We start from the raw sequence: 23,716 nt of genomic DNA, 5'->3' as shown, positions 1-23,716 counted from the left end.
TTTTTACAGCAGCTGTAGTTTCAATTTTCTCTGTTTCAGTGTATAACTTAGCTGTATATTACCTATTATACTACTCATAATTGTATTATACGCAAGGATTATAGCACTGTATAGTAGTGAAAACCGGAAAAGAAGACAATCGAAGTATTTGAGATATGGTGCTATAGGAGAATATTAGAAATTTGTTGGACTTATAAGAAATGAGGAGGTTCTCCGGCAAATCAGCGAAGACAGAAATCTACGGAAAACACTGACAAGATGAAGGGACAGGATGGTAGGTCATCTGTTGAGACGCCACGGGATAACTTCCACGTGCTAGAAGGAGTTGTAGAGGGTAAAAGCTGTCGAGGTTAACATAGATTTGAACACATCCAGCAAATAATTAGGGCCATAGGTTGCAAGCGCTAATCTGAAATGAAGATGTTGGCACGGGAGAGGAATTCGGACCGGGTCGTATAATATTATTCTGAAGACTGATGACTCAAAAAAGATAAGAAACGTATTATGCCGTGCTGCCAATTTCTGGTGTTTTCTTCACCCATGATAGCGTGTATTTAATATCGATCAGTCTGTTACCGTTGTTATCTTCGTCATTGGTGGCATGTGCAGACTTAAATTATGATGCTCCCATGTCAATTTCACATTTTTGCCAAATAATACCGGCCGCGGTGGCCGTGCGGTTCTAGGCGCTAGGGACCGGAACTGCGGGACTGCTACGGTCGCAGGTTCGCATCCTGCCTCGGGCACGGATGTGTCTGATGTCCTTAGGTTAGTTAGGTTTAAGTAGTTCTAAGTTCTAGGGGACTGATGACCTCAGAAGTTAAGTCCCATAGTGGTCAGAGCTATTTGAACCATTTTTGTGGATTGGTGTCAACAGCTTGACCAAGGCTGCACTGACGTGAGTGATACCGAACGGTGAGGAAGGCCACCTACGTCTACCACAGAGGACAATGTCCAGCAGTCGCAGATGAGGACGCTCACAAAGCGGTTCTCGATTTGTTCCGTAATCGAGGGGTGGATCTCTGTCATCGAGGAACTGGTAGAACGTTCTGACAGTTTTTATTTATTTATTTTTACACAGACTTGGTGATTATGTTGATAAACTGTGTCACGTATCTGTGCCAGTCTGAAGTGTAGTGCTTTATTCAAAGGGACTTGCTTAGCCTGCCACTATAATATGTAACTTACTTTTTGAAGACTCCAAATAATTATTAGTATAAAGAAATCGAGCGGTACTATGTGCGTGCAATAAGTTAGGGAAATACGAAAGCACCAACATTAATTTACAAGGGATATCTTTAAAATCTCATAGAATACAAAAGAGGTCAGAAGTTTAATCTTTAGCTGCATCAAATGTCCCCTCACATTGGGAAATATTTTATATGAGCGAAGATGGTACTTTTAAGGAACTATCCCGTCAAAATGTGTCTTGTATAGTAACTAAAAACCTAAATCGCGAACGTTGGAAGGTGTTTCAGACTTAGTCCGGTGGCAACGATTGTGCAGGTATCATTGGCCCCACTCCTCCGTACGTACCAGTGTTACCATTCACCGGAGATACCCACAGAGCACGGATCAGTAGTGACAGCTACAGCACATATCACAGGATCAATCACATCAGGGAGGTCCACCAGCCACAGTTGAGCGTTTAGCACATCTTACTGCCCTGCACTGATGTTACTAGCTTTGTGACGCTAATTAACAACCCAACTGAATGAGACAATTGCTGCGGCCAATAATACATGGGAGAGGTGTATGTTGACTTCTTTCTCTCTATCCTTCTCACTCTCCCTCTCAGTCTCTCTCTCTGTCTCTTTCTCTGTCTCTCTCTCTCTCCCTCTGTCTCTTTGTGTCTCTATTTTCCTTGATATGTTAACACACATTCTAACATCCTGTTCCTTCTTGCTGTCAGTGTTTTCCACATCTTCCTTTCATCTAGGATTGTGCGGAGAATCCTCTTATTTCCTATTGGTCCACCTACATTTCAACTCTATTTTGTAGCACCACATCTCACATGTTTCCTCTTCCGGTTCTCCCACTGTCCATGATTCACCTCCACACAATGCTGTTCTCCAAACGTATTCTCATAAATTTGTTTCTCAATTTAAAGGTGGTTATGTTGGAGTGCTGGAAAACACAAGACTTCTCTTTGCCAGGAATGTCCTTTTTGAGTGCGCTCATCTGTTTTTATCTCCTCATTCATTTGTCTGTGATCTACTTTTCATCCAATGCAACAGTTTTCGTTAAATTTGTCTACTTTGTTGTCACCAATTTGATGTTAAGATTATCCCTAATCTCTTTTATGCTACTTATCACTCTTCTTTTTTCTTCGTTTTACTCTCAGTCCACTGGGTCCCTGTGGCTCGCATCCAAATGACGTCACATGGTTGACGATGACACACTGGCCTGTCGATATCGTGTGGTCGTCTGGAAACACAGATAGTCACATATTGACTACACAAATCTCACACAGAAGCATCTATTATTTGTTTCGCTGTACCTCTTCTCCCTGATATTAATCAAAAAACAAAAATGACATTATTCAAATAAAAATATTGTACGTACAGTCGTGCTCAAAAGTATTCGAACGACCTGAATTGCATTTCGACTGATTCGCATGCAACCAGCATAGCGCAGCTGTCTAGCAGGTCCTCTAATCGCTCCTTGATACAGTCGTTAGACTATTGAAAATGGTTCCAACAAGTTTCCACTAGAAAACACTGCTCTGTATCGCAATAACTCAAGATGTAAAGATATACCACGATACCAGAAAAATCAGGGAACAATTTTATCACAGATAAGACTGTCCTTAAGGCTTGTAAGCTCACATTAATTGCAATAAAAGACATACCTGAAATGTTACCACTCTCGTTATTACGTCAGATAGGTAGCGCACGTAGTAAGTTCGCCGTATTCATGATGTCCTCTTCAAAGTAACATATCGTACTTGTTATTTAACACAAAGTTACATTAAAAATTTAAGTTATTCACGAGCAGGTAGTTGAGAATATGTATTAACTTCAAATGACACGACGAACCGTCCGTTCTGCATATGGACTCAAACACAGCTCATGCAGACTAAGATTTTGCGACTGACGGAAACTAACAACCACTCCTGACTAGGCATACAGAGAGTGATATACCTCGATTTTAGAGAGTATCAGTTAGCAAATATCAACTATACATTCCATAACGTAAACATTTTTAACGGACGCTAATTCCTACTCAGCATCTATTGTCCCTGTTAACGAACTACGAGAGATGTTAAATATTGCTTATTCACAAGTAACTTACTTGAAAAGCCGTAAGGTAAAGCTTTGTGTTGGACAGGGATTCGAACCCAGAACCTAATCGAATTTTTTTCGAAGCACAATCAAATGTGGAAAATCCGATTTTCTCGGCAGTAGCTAAGTGTTTTAACTGAAATAACGAGACGAAACATTAGTTTTTCCTTCCCAGAACTCCAACCCGGCACCTATCGCTGTTATATTCTAGAGAAAACGAACGTTAAATGGGGGTTTGCTACACGAGCAGCGACATGTGAGCATGTTTGAACTAGAAATAATATGACGAAAGGTTCAGTGCTGACTGGGAATCGACCCACACATATTGTTGTTGACTACACAAAAAGAGACGTCAGCTACCGACTTTGTCTCCGCCAGAAGCACGGAATAACATCCCTGATCTTACAGTGATCTCTCAAATATTTTTGTGTCTCACTGGGAGTCAAAAACGTCTGATATCGTTAGTGTTGACAGCGAATGAAAATGCATTAAAAATCAAAAATATTATCCACCAGCAGATAAGTGTTTTGATGCCAGAGCTTGACAATACAAAATGAAAACTTTAGTGCCGGGCCAGGTTACGAACCCATTCACGCGCAATATGTGGAGATGTTGAGGAATCTGCAGTTTTCAACAAACAACAAATAGTAGTCGAGCTGAATGTATCAAATTCCGCATTAAGGGCGGTCTCAGTGGCATTCCAAGTTCAGAACCAGTTTCATCGACATACGGAAGCTCAAATAAAAGATGGAATAAGTGTCCTGTGACCCTGCATAGCGTTTCTTTCGTCGCTAGAAATAAATAACTAGTATAAGAAAGGTTACTGGTGATAGAGTTCCCACATTTCGCCACTCCTGACTTTATTGTGGTTCAACTTGTTAGAGAAGGAATATCATGTTTAATGTGAATTTCAGACCTCAATGCCATTATACGTTCTTCACTTCGCGTAGCCATAAGAGAATAGAATCTGTCTCTCCCTATAAAAAATCGTCGGCAGAAGTTGGAATCGAAACCAGACCATCAGCGTAGCAAGCTATCATAAATCCAAGAGACCACAAAATCCTCTTCAGTACGACACATAACACTGTTCTGACACACAAGATCAGAAATCGTGACACACAGGCTCCCTGTAGTGGTTTGCAGAATGTTCAGTACATTCATTTACTTGGTTGACCGAATCACCATGAACTAGCTGTCTCGGCTACCCAGTGTATACATTCGACTCTATTTTGTAATCACCGAAATAAAATCACGTAACTGCTACCTACACAGAACCGCCAACAGTGCAGGATGCAGAAATTTAAATAGGAACTGTTCCTTTCCATTTGAACTACTCTATGGCGCTATCTGTTTGTTGAGAACATCGTGCAGTGCAAAAGAACAGCTGTATCTGTCTGTCTCTCAGAAGTCTAGATCCTGCCCTACGCATTATCTCACAGCACTGTGGAATGCATATGTCCTGGAGGAACTGTTGTTGACTCATGGAGCTTCTGTATGCATGTAATAGGTGGTAGCGTTATGGTAAGCGACGCGCAACGTAGATAAGGCGTAAAATTTCAAAATGGCTTCACATCGAGGCTATGATGCCTAGAAGAGTCTTTACATCCTGATGACGTGAGAATAGCATAATCTCCACGTCAGAAGCTTGCTTCTACTTAACCATTTCATAGACTCGCATTTTTTTCCACCGTGACTAATTTTGTAAGCTAAGCACATCATCCGTAACAGCACACTCCTGGGGCTGGAAAATGTGGCCACAATGGTCTGGAGGAACGAACTATCACAAGTGCAATTCGTGGATTCAGGCATTTACTTTTAAGAGACACAAACAGATTTACTTTACCTCTGATAACCTCAAGGGAAAGACGTTATAATCCAGGACCCACATTAAACATCAAGTTCCTTCATTCCCAACTGGACAGAGCCGCTTTACTTTGGGAAATGACATAGGTGGAGGTCATAGTAAACAGAAATACTGTCGCCAGTAAACTTACTTACATTAGAAAATTTTATTTCTTTTGATGAACCGATAGCCATTTAAAGGAACAGGGCTCTTATTTTACTTGTACTTGATTGAACTGTAAGCGTTGAAAAATTTGGTTCTGGACTATGATTCGAATTCGTATCTCCTCTTTCGAGGACCTGAATCTCTCGGAACAGTATAGTTCAATCATTTCGTTCCTTTTTCCAAGACTGCAATCATCTCTAGGTCACATCCAAAGGTAAATATGTGGGTCCGATTCCTGATCCAGTACAAAAATATTCATAATTTCATTTCAAACCCTATCACGTACACATCGAAGTTCTAGGGAAAATTAGCGTCGATTTTTAATGTCTGTTCATGTGTTGCCAACAATTTCTTGTCAAGCATGCACACATCTTACTGTTGGTGAGTAAGCAATTGATACTTAAGCTATATTTGTGGACGATAAAGAAGAACGATAGGAGTGCGGTTCGATTGTCGCTCAGGCACAACAATTTGTATCATTATTTTAGATTCAAACACCTAGCAGCTGGTAAGAATAACCGATACGTAACATTTGATTTTACATAGCTAACAATCCGATTACGCGTTGGGTTCGTATCTCCATCACAGAAATTCACATAATGTGATTCATCTTTAAATGCACACACACTTTATTACTTCTGAATGGAGGCATATCAGACATCTTTCGTGGCTAGTTAACAGGGATGAAAGGGTCTTGATAGGAGTCCCGGTTTATTACAGAAACTGTCGTTTTTTAATTTGAAGTATAGACTTGGTTACTCATAGGGCGAAAATTTCGGTAATTCATAGCGGTATTCAATTTCTTTACAACAATTTTTTACCCTCTCTCTCATTCTTTTTCACTTTTATCTCTCTCTCTCTCTCTGTCTCTCTGTCTCTCTCTCTCTCACATACACACACACACACACACACACACACACACACACACACACACACACACACACACACGTTCTTTTTTTTTAATTTGTTTGGTGTGCTCGATTATCGGCGAGGTACGAAAACGTCCGTGAATAAGTTTCTTAGTTTTGAGTACAATCACGAAAGAAATATAAAAACAGCTATGAAAGTTTCTGATTTATGATGGTTAGTTTTCAGAAAGTTCTGGGTATTATTAGTAACTACGCTCGAGTCACTAAACCTAGTAACAGAAATGCGAGTCAGACGCATCACGTGTTCCACGCCGTAGCAGTCGCTTCTTTGAGACGCCAGCTATGGTCACTTCCCAGACCGCTGTAGGATCACCTAGGTTCGTCTTATTCCTGCTGGTACTGTAACTGAGATTTGGCAACAAGGCAAGGTATGTTTGACAACTCTGTGATCGACGAGATACTTCCTGGTGTGCACGGAATTAAGCCTAAAAGTTCACTTGACATTTCCTGTCATTTCCATTGAATAATCTCACTTATTATCGCTTGAGGTGTAACGAAAGACTGTAAATTTACGGTTTTCAGCCCAGGAAAGCTGTTGCACGTGGAAATTTACACTAATCTCGTCCTTTAAGTAGCGACTTACGAGCTCTAGCCACCATTGCCCTCGTAAGTGGAAGATGCATTGCATACCTCTTCGCTAGCTGTGTGGTGAGGTGTTGAGCTGAGAAGAATTGTCTGTTATAGTTCGAGATTCCATTCTCACAGACGGTAACGTTTTTGTCCCTTCTGTGAAAGAGCTACAAGCAGGCAGCTCAAACATCGATAAGGAAATCGCAAGGAAATGCTTTCAGCTCATAGTGCAATGGTGAAACACTTACCATGCTGCACAACAGGTGACTATTCATTCCGCTGCTGACTAGCAAATTTTTGGTTTCTAGGAATACATAACTTTTTTTATGAAATGTCACATTTGCATACCTGTTGAGTATATCACAGCATACCAATTAAACACAGATCCAACCGAAATCTAAGCGAGTAGTATTTTACTAATTCGTGCCGATAGAGGCACGCTTGTGTGCAGATAGTTTTATTAAAACAGACTTTCGTCGTAAGGTTATCTTGGGTAGTTTTATGTCATTTCTTATAATACAGTGCACAATTTTCGTACGATTTCTTTTGGTGTTGTTAAACCAATACTAAACATGAGAGAGAAATTAATCATCAACGATATATGCGAATTCTCTGATGTTATCTATAACAGTCTGATAATGCACATGCAGTTTATTGATTACATCCATGTAGAAAACTTGTTCTGGGGTAAAGTTGTCAAGCAAGGTTTGAAGAAGAATACCACTACCAGACGACAGCTGATGTAGAAAATACTTTTCTATTTTGGCACGAAGCGCTCACCCCATACATAATACAATTTTTTCGAGTTGCATCTGCTGCCTGGCCGTCTATTAAGTCTGAAAAGAACCAATTGTCGCAGAAGTTGGCCCTTTTTCCATATTTTGGGTTAAGAAGTGAAGGGAATTATGTTCAAAGTTCCACTAAATTGGTAACTTCAGCAGACAGCAGAACTGCGTTTTAAAAAATGTAGCATCAAATTTAGAACAACTCGAGACGCCTTATCTACGTTGCGCGTCGCTTACCACTACGATACCACCTATCACATGCGTACAGCAGCTCCATAAGTCAACAACAGTTCCTCCAGAACTTATGCATTCCACACTGCTGTGAGATAATGCGTAGGGCAGGATCTAGACTTCTGAGAGACAGACAGATACAGCTGTTCTTTTGCACTGCAGACAGCGCAATAGAGTAGCTCAAATGGAAAGGAACAGTTCCTATTTAAATTTCTGAATCCTGCACTGTTGGCGGTTCTGTGTAGGTAGCAGTTACGTGATCTTATTTCGGTGATTACAAATTAGAGTCGAATGTATGCACTGCGTAGCCGAGACAGCTAGTTCATGGTGATTCGGTCAACCAAGTAAATGAATGTACTGAACATGCTGCAAACCACTACAGGGAGCTTGTGTGTCACGATTTCTGATCTTGTGTGTCAGAACAGTGTTATGTGTCGTACTGAAGAGGATTTGGTGGTCTCTTGGATTTATGATAGCTTGCTATGCTGATGGTCTGGGTTCGATTCCAAATTCTGCCGACGATTTTTTATAGGGAGAGACAGATTCTATTCTCTTATGGCTACGTCAAGTGAAGAACGTATAATGGCATTGAGGTCTGAAATTCACATTAAACATGATATTCCTTCTCTAACAAGTAGACGTTCGGTTGAACCACAATAAAGTCAGGAGTGGCGAAATGTGGGAACTCTATCACCAGTAACCTTTCTTATACTAGTTATTTATTTCTAGCGACGAAAGAAACGCTATGCAGGGTCACAGGACACTTATTCCATCTTTTATTTGAGCTTCTGTATGTCGATGAAACTGGTTCTGAACTTGGAATGCCACTGAGACTGCCCTTAATGCGGGATTTGATACATTCAGCTCGACTACTATTTGTTGTTTGTTGAAAACTGCAGATTCCTCAACATCTCCACATATTGCGCGTGAATTGGTTCGAATCCTGGCCTGGCACTAAGGTTTTCATTGTGTATTATCAAGCTCTGGCATGAGAATACTTATCTGCTGGTGGATAATATTTTTGATTTTTAATGCGTTTTCATTCGCTGTCAACACTAACGAAATCTGACGTTTTTGACTCCCAGTGAGACAAAAAACTATTTGAGAGATCACTGTAAGTTCAAGGATGTTATTCCATGCTTCTGGCGGAGAAAAATTCGGTAGCTGACATCTCTTTTTGTGCAGTCAACAACAATATGTGTGGGTTCGATTCCCAGTCAACACTGAACCCTTCGTCATATTATTTCTAGTTCAAACATGCTCACATGTCGCTGCTCGTGTAACAAACCCATATTTAACGTTCGTTTTCTCTAGAATATAACAACGATAGGTGCCGGTTTGGAGTCCTGGGAAGCAAAACATTAATGTTTCGTCTCGTCATTTCAGTTTAAACATCTAGCTACTGTCGAGAAAATGGGATATGTGAAAGTTGATTGTGCTTCGATAACAGTCCGATTAGGTTCTGGGTTAGAATCCCTATGCAATGCAAAGTTTTACCTCAAGGCATTTCAAGTAAGTTGCTTGTGAACAAGCAATATTTAACATCTCTCGTAGTTCGTTAACACTGACAATAGATGCTGGGTAGGAACTCGCGTCCGTTAAAAATGTTTACGTTATGTAATTTAAAGTTGATATTTGCTAACTGATACTCTCTAAAATCGAGGTTTATCACTCTCTGTATGTCCAGTCAGGAATGACTGCTAGTTTCCGTCAGTCATGAAATCTTTGCTTAGTCTGCATGATCTAGGTTTGAATCCATGTCCAGAACGAGACGGTTCGTCGTGTCATTTGAAGTTCATACATATTCTCAACTACCTGCTCGTGAATAACTTAAATTTTAATCAATTTTGTGTTAAATAACAAGTACGATATGTTACTTTGAAGACGACATCATGAATACTACCATCTTACTACGTGCGCTACCTATCTGACGTAATAACGAGAGTGGTAACATTTCAGGTATGTCACTTATTGCATAAATGTGAGCTCACAAGCCTTATGGACAGTCTTATCTGTGATAAATTATTCCCTGATTTTTCTAGTATCGTGGTATAGCTTTACGTCTTGAGTTATTGCGATACAGAGCAGTGTTTTCTAGTGGAAACTTGTTGGAACCATTTTCAATAGCCAAACGACTGTACCAAGGAACGATTATAGGACCTGCTAGACAGCTGCGTTATGTGGGTTGTATGCGAATCAGGCGAAATGCAATTCAGGTCGTTCGGATACTTTTGAGCAGGGCTGTACGTCTTTACTTGCAGAAGACTGGAAATTGTCTTGTCGATATGTGTCTTAAACGATATACAAAATAAGGTAACTTAGAAATGTTGCTTATAATTTTCACGTACTATAACGGACACGAAGTCGAACCCTCGCCATCTCATAAACTACAACATTCCCACTCTTCTTGTTCTAACCAACCCCATTTAGTCCGAATAGGTTTCTACAATGCGTTACTCCCTCCCCGCCCCATCCCACAACATACCCCCCTCCCCCCCTGTATTTATTCCATCTCTCTCATTTCCTCTGATCTATCTTTGCAAACAAATCTTTCCGTATTAGTGTGTAAGCATCCCATTCTTGTTGCTACTTTCGGCATGAACATGGCACTGTGAACAGAACCTCTTTCGCGAAAACTATTTTATTAAACCTACATCCTTCTGCCACTGTAGGTTGGTAACAGTATTTCCTCAGTTACCTAAAACGTTACTCACCATATCTGACCTTTTAACCACCTGTATATCGCACATTGGTACCTTCGAAAGCTTCGATCTAATGAAGGAAAAGTATCTCGGTAGACAATTTTAAGTATCTGTTTCCAAACTATAGAATTGCATAGGATCGATTAGCGGAGAGACTTGCACCAAACGAGCCTTCGGACAGAAGAACAAAACAACAACAACAAAACCAAGGAAAGTAATATAGAAAGGGTAACGTAGTCAACCGTTACGTTCATTAAAAAACTAGGAAACTTCGGTTAAATGATGTAATCTTCCACGAGTGATTAACGTTTTACTCCGAAACTTCTGAACAATTGTGATGTAGTAATTCATGAAAGCGCGAGAACGAATAACATTTAACTCTACCGATGAAGAAACATGCAGTAGAAGGACAGTCGATTGACGGAAACATATAAAACGTTAATTCCAACGAACATTCAGACTTAAATTCTGTGAAAGACAAATCTTGTGGTGGAATTCCTTAGGAGGAAAAAATGCAGAATCCTTAAGCATAAAAAAAAATCTTCATGGAATGGTCCGCGTACTCAAGTGTATTGCTGGTGTTTCCGCAATACAAAGTTGGAGAGATATAAGTGTATCTACAATTTACACATACAACAGACTATGGAAATTGTTGAGTTCGTGCGGATTTCTCGATTATTCTGTGATTTTCAGAAGCGTGTACACAGCTGTCTGGTAACAAATAACAGTTCCCGTTCCAAGCGCAATCGATTTGCGGTCATTAAGCATGACAGCTGTCGCTACCCGACGGTTGGATTTGGGTGTGCGATTCTCTTTCTGTCTCTACTTTCAGATACACCGGCTCTGCCAGCACTACAGAGTATATGTGGCAGTAGCCACTGTTCATCATTTCCGTTAGTGCTGGTGAATTACTGCGACCGCTATCACGTCGGAAAAATTAGGTTAATCTACGGCTGCATACACCCACTTCTTTTTTACTTTACTCGTTAATTTTTCTTTGTAACGTGTTAATGTGAAACTGACATAGAGATAGACACACAAACAAACATCAGTATCAGGCAATTTTTGATGCTTCCAGCTCTTGAATAGAAATGACTGGAAAAACTGGTGGAGACGAACAGAAGGTTTCTTTTATATGCAACAAAAATACTGCAGACTTGTAAACTGAGTGGCGAAAAGCTATAGAGAGAGTTGTCCTATTTGGCGACTTACTGTGTAATAAGCCCGAAGGGCCTATGGCGTTACTGTGCAGACGATAGCTGACCCGTCCGTTACGGAAAGCCGCGTAGCGAACAAAGCAGCAAGTAGCGGGTTAACCCTCCTCGAAAGTGACATTACAATCTGTGCAGGAGGCGCAGTTCATGGCATATCCGAGATTGCAAACGGATCTGGGTTTTCTGAATCAACAGCTTCTGCAGCCTAGGGCGAATCTTCAGTGTCGCAGAGACCAGGTGTCCAAAGGCCTAAACCACCGCACAGGACGAGCACAAGTTTACGGCGCGGTCGACAATCCTCAGCGAGTCACATCGCCGCCGACATGGCTTCTGCAGCTGACGGGTGATACCTGACCGTTTGCTTTCCAGTAACGTTCGTCCATTCAGTTAAGCTACAGAACTACACAATGGTAAACGCTTTTACTGGTCCTTTGGTAACGAGAAAAATTTTGTTTATGGTTGATATGAAATGTTTATCTAATTAAACGAACTGTTATTCTGTGTACAAAAGAGTACGTAAAGATAATAATTATCTCAATGTGACTTACAGGGTGTATCATAATTAATGGCATAAGCGCAAACAGTGGAAAGTACACGATACTAGAAGCAAAAAGTCTCAGTCAACATAGGGTCGAAAATGCATACCTTAAGAGCTACGAGCAATTTTTCATCTTCGATACTTTGAAGCAAATCTCTTCTACTGCAAGCTCTTTGTTTTCCACATTTTGAAAAATAGTAGTATGAACCAAAACAACAACAAAAAAATGGTCCAGTAAACATGTGCTCTAAAATGCACGTGCTCATCTTCGCTACTTCGAAACACAGCACTTCTAATGAACAATGTTTCAAGGTATGCATTTTAGGGCAAATGTTTCTGGACATTTTTTCTGGTTTTGCTCCATACTGCTACTTCCCAAAATGTGAAAAGCAAAGAGCTTGCAGTAGAAGAATTTTTCTTCACAGTATCGAAGGTGAAAAATTGCGCGTAGTTCTTAAGGTATGTATTTTCGACCCTACGTTCACTGAGCTCTTTTTGCTTCTAGTATCGCGTACTTTCAACTGTATGCGTTTACGCCATTAATTATGATACACCCTCTATATGAAAAACTGTATCGATATTTCATTATAATGAATCTATGTTTTCTAATGGAGGTACTGAGAAAGATGAAAGCAGTAGAAATAGATTTTTACTCTGTGTTGAGTATATATATATATATATATATATATATATATATATATATATATATATATATATATATATATAGAAAGAAACATTCCACATAGGAAAAATATATGAAAAACAAAGATTCCATGACTTACCAAACGGGAAAGCGCTGGTAGATAGGCACAATAAAAAACACACAAACACACACACAAAATTTCGAGCTTTCGCTACGCCCGGTGGCTTCGTCAGGAAAGAGGGAAGGAGAGGGAAAGATGGAAGGATCCACACCCACATCCTTTCATCTTTCCCTCTCCTTCCCTCTTTCTTGACGAAGCAACCGGGGGTTGCGAAAGCTCGAAATTTGTGGATGTGGATCCTTTCATCTTTCCCTCTCCTTCCCTCTTTCCTGACGAAGCCACCGGTGGTTGCGAAAGCTCGAAATTTTGTGTGTGTGTTTGTGTGTTTTTTATTGTGTCTATCTACTAGCGCTTTCCCGTCTGGTAAGTCATGGAATCTTTGTTTTTAATACATACATATATATATATATATATATTTATTATTATTATTCACGTTTGGGCCCTACTGGACCACGCGAAGTACAATCACGGGGCATTCAGTTATTTTCTTTTAGACTTTCTCTCTGCCCAAATTGTTTTCATTCTCTCGGAATGAGCTCTTTTCCTTTCATCAGACCATGTGGTTCCAGTTTTCTTTGGTTTTTTGGTATATACACTCCTGGAAATTGAAATAAGAACACCGTGAATTCATTGTCCCAGGAAGGTGAAACTTTATTGACACATTCCTGGGGTCAGATACATCACATGATCACACTGACAGAACCACAGGCACATAGATACAGGCAACAGAGCATGCACAATGTCGGCACTAGTACAGTGTATATCCACCTTTCGCAGCAATGCAGGCTGCTATTCTCCCATGGAAACGATCGTAGAGATGCTGGATGTAGTCCTGTGGAACGGCTTGCCATGCCATTTCCACCTGGCGCCTCAGTTGGACCAGCGTTCGTGCTGGACGTGCAGACCGCGTGAGACGACGCTTCATCCAGTCCCAAACATGCTCAATGGGGGACAGATCCGGAGATCTTGCTGGCCAGGGTAGTTGACTTACACCTTCTAGAGCACGTTGGGTGGCACGGGATACATGCGGACGTGCATTGTCCTGTTGGAACAGCAAGTTCCCTTGCCGGTCTAGGAATGGTAGAACGATGGGTTCGATGACGGATGTACCGTGCACTATTCAGTCTCCCCTCGACGATCACCAGTGGTGTACGGCCAGTGTAGGAGACCGCTCCCCACACCATGATGCCGGGTGTTGGCACTGTGTGCCTCGGTCGTATGCAGTCCTGATTGTGGCGCTCACCTGCACGGCGCCAAACACGCATACGACCATCATTGGCACCAAGGCAGAACCGACTCTCATCGCTGAAGACGACACGTCTCCATTCGTCCCTCCATTCACGCCTGTCGCGACACCACTGGAGGCGGGCTGCACGATGTTGGGGCGTGAGCGGAAGACGGCCTAAAGGTGTGCGGGACCGTAGCCCAGCTTCATGGAGACGGTTGCGAATGGTCCTCGCCAATACCCCAGGAGCAACAGTGTCCCTAATTTGCTGGGAAGTGGCGGTGCGGTCCCCTACGGCACTGCGTAGGATCCTACGGTCTTGGCGTGCATCCGTGCGTGTTGGCCCTGTGCGCCTCGGTCGTATGCAGTCCTGATTGTGGCGCTCACCTGCACGGCGCCAAACACGCATACGACCATCATTGGCACCAAGGCAGAAGCGACTCTCATCGCTGAAGACGACACGTCTCCATTCGTCCCTCCATTCACGCCTGTGGCGACACCACTGGAGGCGGGCTGCACGATGTTGGGGCGTGAGCGGAAGACGGCCTAACGGTGTGCGGGACCGTAGCCCAGCTTCATGGAGACGGTTGCGAATGGTCCTCGCCAATACCCCAGGAGCAACAGTGTCCCTAATTTGCTGGGAAGTGGCGGTGCGGTCCCCTACGGCACTGCGTAGGATCCTACGGTCTTGGCGTGCATCCGTGCGTCACTGCGGTCCGGTCCCAGGGTGACGGGCACGTGCACCTTCCACCGACCACTGGCGACAACATCGATGTACTGTGGAGACCTCACGCCCCACGTGTTGAGCAATTCGGCGGTACGTCCACCCGGCCTCCCGCATGCCCACTATACGCCCTCGCTCAAAGTCCGTCAACTGCACATACGGTTCACGTCCACGCTGTCGCGGCATGCTACCAGTGTTAAAGACTGTGACAGAGCTCCGTATGCCACGGCAAACTGGCTGACACTGGCGGCGGTGCACAAATGCTGCGCAGCTAGCGCCATTCGACGGCCAACACCGCGGTTCCTGGTGTGTCCGCTGTGCCGTGCGTGTGATCATTGCTTGTACAGCCCTCTCGCAGTGTCCGGAGCAAGTATGGTGGGTCTGACACACCGGTGTCAATGTGTTCTTTTTGCCATTTCCATGAGTATATATATATATATATATATATATATACGCTGTTATTGATAACCCAACCGCTTATTTCTGTGGCGTTAGCATTCCTAAATGTATGAAAATTTAATGGTGCATTTTTCAGAGATTAATAACGCGTGGTACAGCACGAGTTGTCATTATTTATGTTGGCCGCCATTTGCAAGACGGCAGATCCTTTTTTAAATGACTCAAATATTATGTGGCTTAGAGCCAAAAGGAGATGGTCTACAATTAATTTCGTGAATAAATAGACCAAGGTCAAATTAATTTCATTCATTTTGCAGAGTGTAATATCGATACCACAATAGATTCTTGTGGTGGACGTTTCACGGCTGTCTCTTGTTCTAGAGAAGATATTTTTCACAGTTCAGAAATTTCTCAGCTTTGAATTAATAATAAGTGTACCACGCAATAGGTGTTTCCCCTGGCGAACACAAGAAAGTATAAATTACTATTTATGCTACAAGACATCCGATTACAACCCTGAGATATTTTTAAAAATAAACGATTAAATGCACCACACCGTTCTGTTATTAACTTTTTTTACGTCTATACAGACATTCAAATGCGATTTATTTAACAGGCATTTGACTATAGAAATCCTGAACAATATCGAAGATAAAATTACTTGCCCGTAGAATGAAGCTGTAGTGAATATTCTGTACGTAGCCTCCTGTGTTCTTACAATTTGTTATTAACAGCAGAAGTGAACTCACACCTATTGTTAAGGGACCCGTTCACACACGATGTACACACTCGTAAAGTATACCACACTGACGCTACAATGAATCTACACACCCGTCTCCACACAAAAAATCACTACATGGTTTTATAATAACGAATCTAATCAATGTGTAATGCACAATATATTGTTTTGCGATTTATTAGAATTGTCTTAGAGCAAACAGATGCATAAGACCAATACCTGTTTAATGCACTCAGAACGAAAATATGATTGTGTAATAATGACGGAGTGTATATCACATTCATTTTACACTACTGGCCAGAAAAATTGCTACACCAAGAAGAAATGCATATGATAAACGGGTATTCATTGGACACATATATTTTACTAGAACTGACATGTGACTACATTTTAACGCAGTTTGGGTGCATAGATCCTGAGAAATCAGTACCCAGAACAACCAACTCTGGCCGTAATAACGGCCTTGATACGCCTGGGCATTGAGTCAAACAGAGCCTCAAGGGCTTTAACAGATACAACTGCCCATGCAGCTTGAATACGATACCACAGTTCATCAAGAGTAATGACTGGCGTATTGTGACGAGCCAGTTGCTCAACCACCATTGACCAGCCGTTTTCAGTTGGTCTGGAGAATGAGTTGGCCAGGGCAGCAGTCGAACATTTTCTGTATCCAGAAAGGCCCGTACAGGACCTGCAACATGCGGTCGTGCATTATCCAGCTGAAATGTAGGGTATCGCAGGGATCGAATGAAGGGTAGAGCCACGGATCGTAACACATCTGAAATGTAGCGTCCACTGTTCAGAGTGCCGTCAGTGCGAACAAGAGGTGACCGAGACGTGTAACCAATGGCACCCCATTCTATCACGCCGGGTGATACGCCAGTTTGGCGATGACGAATACAATCTTCCAATGTGCGTTCACTGCGATGTAGCCAAACACGGATGCGACAATCATGATGCTGCAAACAGAACCTGGATTCATCCGAAAAATGACGTTTTGCCATTCGTGCACGCAGGTTCGTCGTTGAGTACACCATCGCAGGCGCTCCTGTCTGTGATGCAGCGTCAAGGGTAACCGCAGCCATGGTCTCCGAGCTGATAGTTCATGCTGCTGCAATCGTCGTCGAACTGTTCGTGTAGATGGTTGTTGTCTTGCGAACGTCCCCATCTGTTGACTCAGGGATCGAGACGTGGCTGCACGATCCGTTACAGCCATGCGGATAAGATGCCTGTCATCTCGACTGCTAGTGATACGAGGCCGTTGGGACCCAGCACGGCGTTCCGTATTACCCTCCTGAACCCACCGATTCCATATTCTGCTAACAGTCATTGGATCTCGACCAACGCGAGCAGCAATGTCGCGATACGATAAACCGCAATCGCGATAGCCTACAATCCGACCTTTATCAAAGTCGGAAACGTGATGGTACGCATTTCTCATCCTTACACGAGGCATCACAACAACGTTTCACCAGGCAACGCCGGTCAACTGCTGTTTGTGTAGGAGAAATCGGTTGGACACTTCCCTCACGTCAGCACGTTGTAGGTGTCGCCAACGGCGCCAACCATGTGTGAATGCTCTGGAAAGCTAATCATGTGCATATCACAGCATCTTCTTCCTGTCGGTTAAATGTCGCGTCTATAGCACGTCATCTTGAAAGGACACAAGTGGGTACGGACTCCAGACCACAACGTCAACCACAATCTCCAGAGAATGCAGACACAGGTTACCAACCCCATTACATTGCAACGCGTGGCCTATGGACATCCACAATAGAACCGTTTCACGGATCATCTCAGTTATTCCGTAGTGTAATTGCGAGTTTGCATTGAAAGCAGCAAATATAGTCGATAATGTCGTAGACAGTCCCGACAAAAAGGCAATTTAACCTTTCGATACTGAAGTTTACGTCAAGATTTGTCTCGTCTCCCTCACCCGGAATCAACTTTACGCTTCTGGTATCAGCTATCCACATTGCATTATGTAGTCATCGTCTAATTTTTTGCTTCTGAAATCTAATTAATGAACTATGGAGTTCCATGTATTATCAATTCAACTGCTGCATGTCATGCTCATGTGGTCTTCATCACGACTCGTCTGATGCTGTCTCCCATGCTAGTCTATCGTCTGTAAAAATGTTATGTCCGCGTAATTATTGAAACCTACATCTATCTGAACTTGGTTGATATATTTATCCTTCGTTCCCCTTCCACGAATGTTACCCACACTTCACCCTCCATAACGGAATTGACGTTTCCCTCGGGCCTCAGGATGTGCCTTATAAACCGATCACTTACTTTAGTCTAGCTGTACCAAATATTTTTTCCCTCAATTCGATTCTGTGCTTTCTTACTAGTTGCTCTTTCTACCAACTCAATGTTTAGCATTCTTCTGTAGCACACGTTTGAGAACCTTCTGTTCTCTTCTTGTCTGAATTGCTTATTGTCCACGTTTCACTTCCGTACAAGGCTACATTCCAGATCTGCATAAATGACTTCCTAACACTTAACTATATATTCGGTATTATTATTTTTCTCTACTTCAGAAACCCTTTTCTTGCAAATGCCCGTTTACATTTTATATTCTCTCTACTTCGACCACCATCAGTTATTTTGCTGCCCAAATAGAAAAACTCTTCTACTACTTTTAGTGTCTCACTTCCTAATCTAATTCCCTCATTTATTTTTAGTACGGTCCATTACTCCTGTTTTACATTTGTTAATATCTAGCTTATATTCTCTTTTCAAGGCCCTATTTATTCTGTTCAACCCATCTTCCTTGATTTTTTATGCCTCTAGCAGAATAACAATGTCATCAGTCAACCTCGAAGTTTTTATTGCTTTACCCTGAACATTAATTTCTCTTCCAAAATTCGTTTCGCTTCCTTTACTGATGGCCAGTGCACAGATTAATAAATGTCTGGGATGGGCTACAACTTCGTCTCATTCCCTTCTCAGCCATGCTGTCCTTCCGTGTGTTACGACTCTTATATCTACAGTCTACAGCGGCGAATAACCCTTAGCTAAATGTATTTAATGTCTGCTACATTTAGGATTTCAAAATGTATATGCCAGTCGACGTCGTGGAATTTTTTCTTTAAATCTACAACTACTATAACCGGAACGTTCATTTTCTTTAACCAATTTTTTAAGAAACATTTACTTAATTTTGTTACAGTCATAAAACCTTCCACTCATGTCTGTACCCAGACGAATTTCTTAGTTTTCACGTATCTCAGTAATTCCCTAAATGTATCTTCTCATTATTCAAGTTTTGAACGGTTTGCGTACTAGAGACCCGTGGCTCGGTGGGCATAACACCAAACAGGGAATGTTTCTTGAAGTTTTGCCGACGGATAGGTAAACAGTACCATCATCTTTCGTGCTTGCATCTGAGAAAGTTTACTTTTTCTTTCGGTATTTCAGGTAGACAAAATACTGTGTTCGAATTCACTCATTTACTTACCTTGAAGATGGCTGAAGATGAAGGAATATTTCTTTCCTGAATGAACGCCAGAGAGATGCTGGAATGTGAAGGAAATACTTTCAAACTGCAAACCTTCAGGTTTAGGCGGGACTGCTACGGTCGCAGGTTCGAATCCTGCCTCGGGCATGGGTGTGTGTGATGTCCTTAGGTTAGTTAGGTTTAAGTAGTTCTAAGTTCTAGGGGACTTATGACCTAAGATGTTGAGTCCCATAGTGCTCAGAGCCATTTGAACCTTCAGGTTTAGATATTTAGAAATAATAGTTTTGAAAACCCTATTGTGCTTACCTGCAGTACGCTGGACTATTTCTGTTTCCGCTTATTTTCTTTTCTACCCATTCATTCGTGGGAAACTATAAGCCTGACTCCTATTTCAACTAATACGCCTACAGTTATCTATGTCTCGTCTATTAGCTTTATATGGAATTAAAAAATTATAGCTATGTTCCAGCTTCGAGGTATTTTCTTATTTCACAAAGATGTGCATGTTTCTTTCGTAAAACATTTCTTCAAATGTTAATCATTTCTACTAAATCATTATTTCCTCCAGTTCCTTTCCTTCAATGGCTCTGTAAACGTAATTTGGAATTATTTCCGGAATGTCATTATGTTAGATGCTAGCTATTCGCATTTTTTATTCATCTGTTGAACTATACAAACTTTTTAATAAAGTCGTAGATTCCTCTCAGAATTTTCTCTCAGTTAATGGTTACGGAGCTACTTTAACAAGTGTCTGCCGAACTTATATATCCTACACTCTTTAACAGTTTTCATTTGTTTCGCTTACAAAATTTTCATTGTATATTTTCACAGCGTCTCTAAGACATTAATGGACAGTTTTCAGCTGTTTTGCATGTTCTATCACGTCACTGTTGTTACTTGCTTGAATATTTTGCCTTATGTTTGATAGCTTCGGTGTCCTATTTAACATTTTCTTGTCTTTTCCCTTGATTTTTACATAAAGTATGTAAAGAAACACACATACATAGATACGAGGTGCCTTCAAAAAGTAAGCTGCACCCTATTATGGCTGTGCTAACATTTTTTGTCGAATGTTGCGCTACACTTCAGTCATATAGATACACGAGATGTTTTTTCAACATAGTACCATAGTCGCTGTAAACAACGGTCGGAAATTTCGGCCAATTCTTCAATTCCTCGAAGAAATAAACTCGCTCCTTGAGCTCAGCGCCATTCCAGAACCGCTACGTGAGCGTTCTCATCGTCAAAACATCTACGACTGCTGAGAATCAGTTCCTGGTTTGGCTGTACATCGTCGTCCGTTTATAATGTCGACGCCCTTTCTTCGAAATCAGCAACACCCGGAACTGTGTGGGCTTGGTCTCATTTCTGGTACCATTTCACTGTGGGTGGACGCGACATCGCATTTAGTCCATATGCGACTAGTATCTCACCTTGAATCCTTGTGCAGTTTAAACTTATTGCCCATAAGAATCTTGAGGGTGCGCGTATTTCAACTTTTGAGTAGGTTTACAGTTGCTGTGCCATTCCACTCCCCCGCCGTGATGCACCTGTTATACGCACCGCAGCAGCGCTCTGTCCAGGGAACCCCGGAACATTTGTTCTTCTCTGACAACGTACTTACCGCTCTTGTTGAACAATGATCTTAGTGAGGGACAACATGATTGACTTACTTTTTGAAGTCTCGTAGTGTAAAGGAAAGCCGTTACAGTAACTGTCTCAGTTTAGGGCTGTCTTTTCGTCGAAAACATATTTCTGCCCAGTACAGACGTGGAAGACACTCTGAAGTAGTGATTAAAATACTAATAAAACATCATACGACGTCAAAAAATATGTGACTAAGCACAGAATTCAAAAAATTGGTTGAAATTGCTCTGAGCACTATGGAACTTATCATCTATGGTCATCAGTCCCCTAGAACTTAGAACTGCTTAAACCTAACTAACCTAAGGACATCACATAGCACCCAGTCGTCACGACGCAGAGAAAATCCCTGACCCCGCCGGGAATCGAACCCGGGAACCCGGGCGTGGGAAGCGAGAACGCTACCGCACGACCACGAGCTGCGGACAAGCACAGAATTAAAAAGGTTTTTAAATGCCAATAAGCTATCACACGCGTATGAGTGCACAGTGCGACGTCAGTAAAGAATATTTATTGAGACTGTGTATCCAGTTTACTAAGACGTTTTGTCCGTACACCATGTCAGACCGTCACTTTGTGCACCGCCGGCCAGTGTGGCCGAGCGGTTCTAGGCGCTTCAGTCCGGAACCGCGTGACCGCTACGGTCGCAGGTTCAAATCCAGCCGCGGGCATGGATGTGTGTTATGTCCTTAGGTTAGTTCGGTTTAAGTAGTTCTAAGTTCTAATGTACTGATGACCACAGATGTTAACTCCCATAGTGCTCAGAGCCATTTGAACCATTTTTGAACGTTGTGCACCCGATGGAAAAGAAACAATGACGACTCATCTGCGAAGAGGTCCCTCCATCTGTCGTAAGAAGGGTGCTAAAAGTTATCTCCATGAACATTATCTTTTCATTCGTTTATGACAATACGTTTTGCAGCCAAAATTTTTTGCTATGGTGGTCCTGATAGTCTTGAGATTTGATCTAAGAAAAACTTATAAATCCGCTCACTTCTTCCACTTCACTTAACTCTACAACTTTATTTCTCTGTTTAACACTGACCGCCGAATGTTTGTAGGGTGTGTCACCTTAATAACAGAGCTGCTTCCATGTGGAGATCTGGTTGACTGCACGGAAACGTTCGAAACGTGAATACAGTTTACAACAGACACAATTCCACGTAGCCCTTCGAATGAGTGAGTCTTATTTATAGCCACTGCGCCACTTCACTCAGTTCCTTTACAGTTCACCCGATTACCATGCAGAATTAGCTTCTACAGGAGCACCGACTGGAAGGAATGGGCTGGAAGTATCTTGGAGATTGGTCTCCACAGAAGACATTAGGCTGTGTTTAAAGGATAGCGACGTGCAAATGAGGCCACTACGAACCGTTGCTAGAAAACTAATTGTCAAGGTGAGGGTTGAACCTTTTAGCATGTTTCCAGATTTAGTCTTGGGAAAGGTTCACGGTTCGGCTTTATAGGAACTTAGGGCACTCACCTTGTGGTGTGATGCGCGGAAGAAGTCGATGTTGGTCCTGACGGTGCGGTGATGCAGGTGCTGGGGAGGACGTACGTTGTTCCCCAGTGGCGCCTTCTGCTCCTCCTGTGGTCCCTGCATCAGCAGCCGCAGCGAGTACATCTGCAACAAGGGGCCACACGCGTCAGCCACAATGGACTCTCCCGTCCTCTATGATTACGTATTAAGAATACTGAATTATTTGTCACAAGTTTTTCTGAGAGATAAATTGCCGGGAAAATAAATTGCCTCCCCGCACCCCTCCGCCCCCCCCCCCCCCCCCCGGCACCAACCATTACCTTTTCTGGGAGTACTCGTCGTTTCTGAGCCCTGTAGGTGCTGCAGAAGTGTTGTCAAGTAGTCATGTGGCACTCTGCCTGTGACGTAAGTCAGGTCAGGTCACTGAACTGGTGTCTTCGTGTCCATCGGTTTCATAGAATAAGCAGAGTAAAATGTGTCATTGTGGATACGCGAACGGACAGGAGGAAGCAGTTATCGCGTTTGGACTTGCTCATGAATGATGCTGCCCTACTTGATAGTGTACAATGCAGACTGTCCCACTTTTGTGCAAGTAATGGTTCACCAAGCGTCGCCATGTAGCATGGCGTAAAGAACAGAAGCCAAAAAATATCTTAACAAACGGAGATCGGAGACGAACGCCAAGCCGTGTCTACGAGTACCGGCTTCAATCACGACAAGTGGTTTTGAAATCATACAACAGACCCTCATTTTCGTAGCACTTAGTACTGACATAATTTTCACGATAGTCTTCAGTGCTTTTAAATGCAATCTAAGTAGCTGCGTGACAGACGGGAGTTCCATTTTTATTTTAATTTCCTTAATTCTGTTTCCTGATTTGTACACTACTCGCAGTTAAAATTACTACACCAAGAAGAAATGCACTTGATAAACGGGTATTCATTGGACAAATATATTATACTAGAACTGACATGCGATTACATTTTCACGCAATTTGGGTGCATAGATCCTGAG

At 42.3% G+C, this 23,716-nt stretch overlaps 1 protein-coding gene across 1 annotated transcript in view; it reads right to left on the bottom strand.

Moving 5' to 3' along the window:
* LOC126094755 (carbonic anhydrase-related protein 10-like) overlaps positions 1–23,716 on the bottom strand; it is a 409,556-nt gene that overhangs the window by 32,849 nt on the left and 352,991 nt on the right. Inside the window, exon 8 of the mRNA XM_049909306.1 lies at positions 22,706–22,846. Coding sequence (XP_049765263.1) covers positions 22,706–22,846 — 141 coding nt within the window. The remainder of the gene's footprint in view (positions 1–22,705; positions 22,847–23,716) is intronic.

Source organism: Schistocerca cancellata, chromosome 8 (assembly GCF_023864275.1).
Source record: "Schistocerca cancellata isolate TAMUIC-IGC-003103 chromosome 8, iqSchCanc2.1, whole genome shotgun sequence".
NCBI classification, from domain to species: Eukaryota; Metazoa; Arthropoda; class Insecta; order Orthoptera; family Acrididae; genus Schistocerca; species Schistocerca cancellata.
Note: the sequence above shows the minus strand (reverse complement) of the source record. Positions and strands in the feature narration are given on the sequence as shown.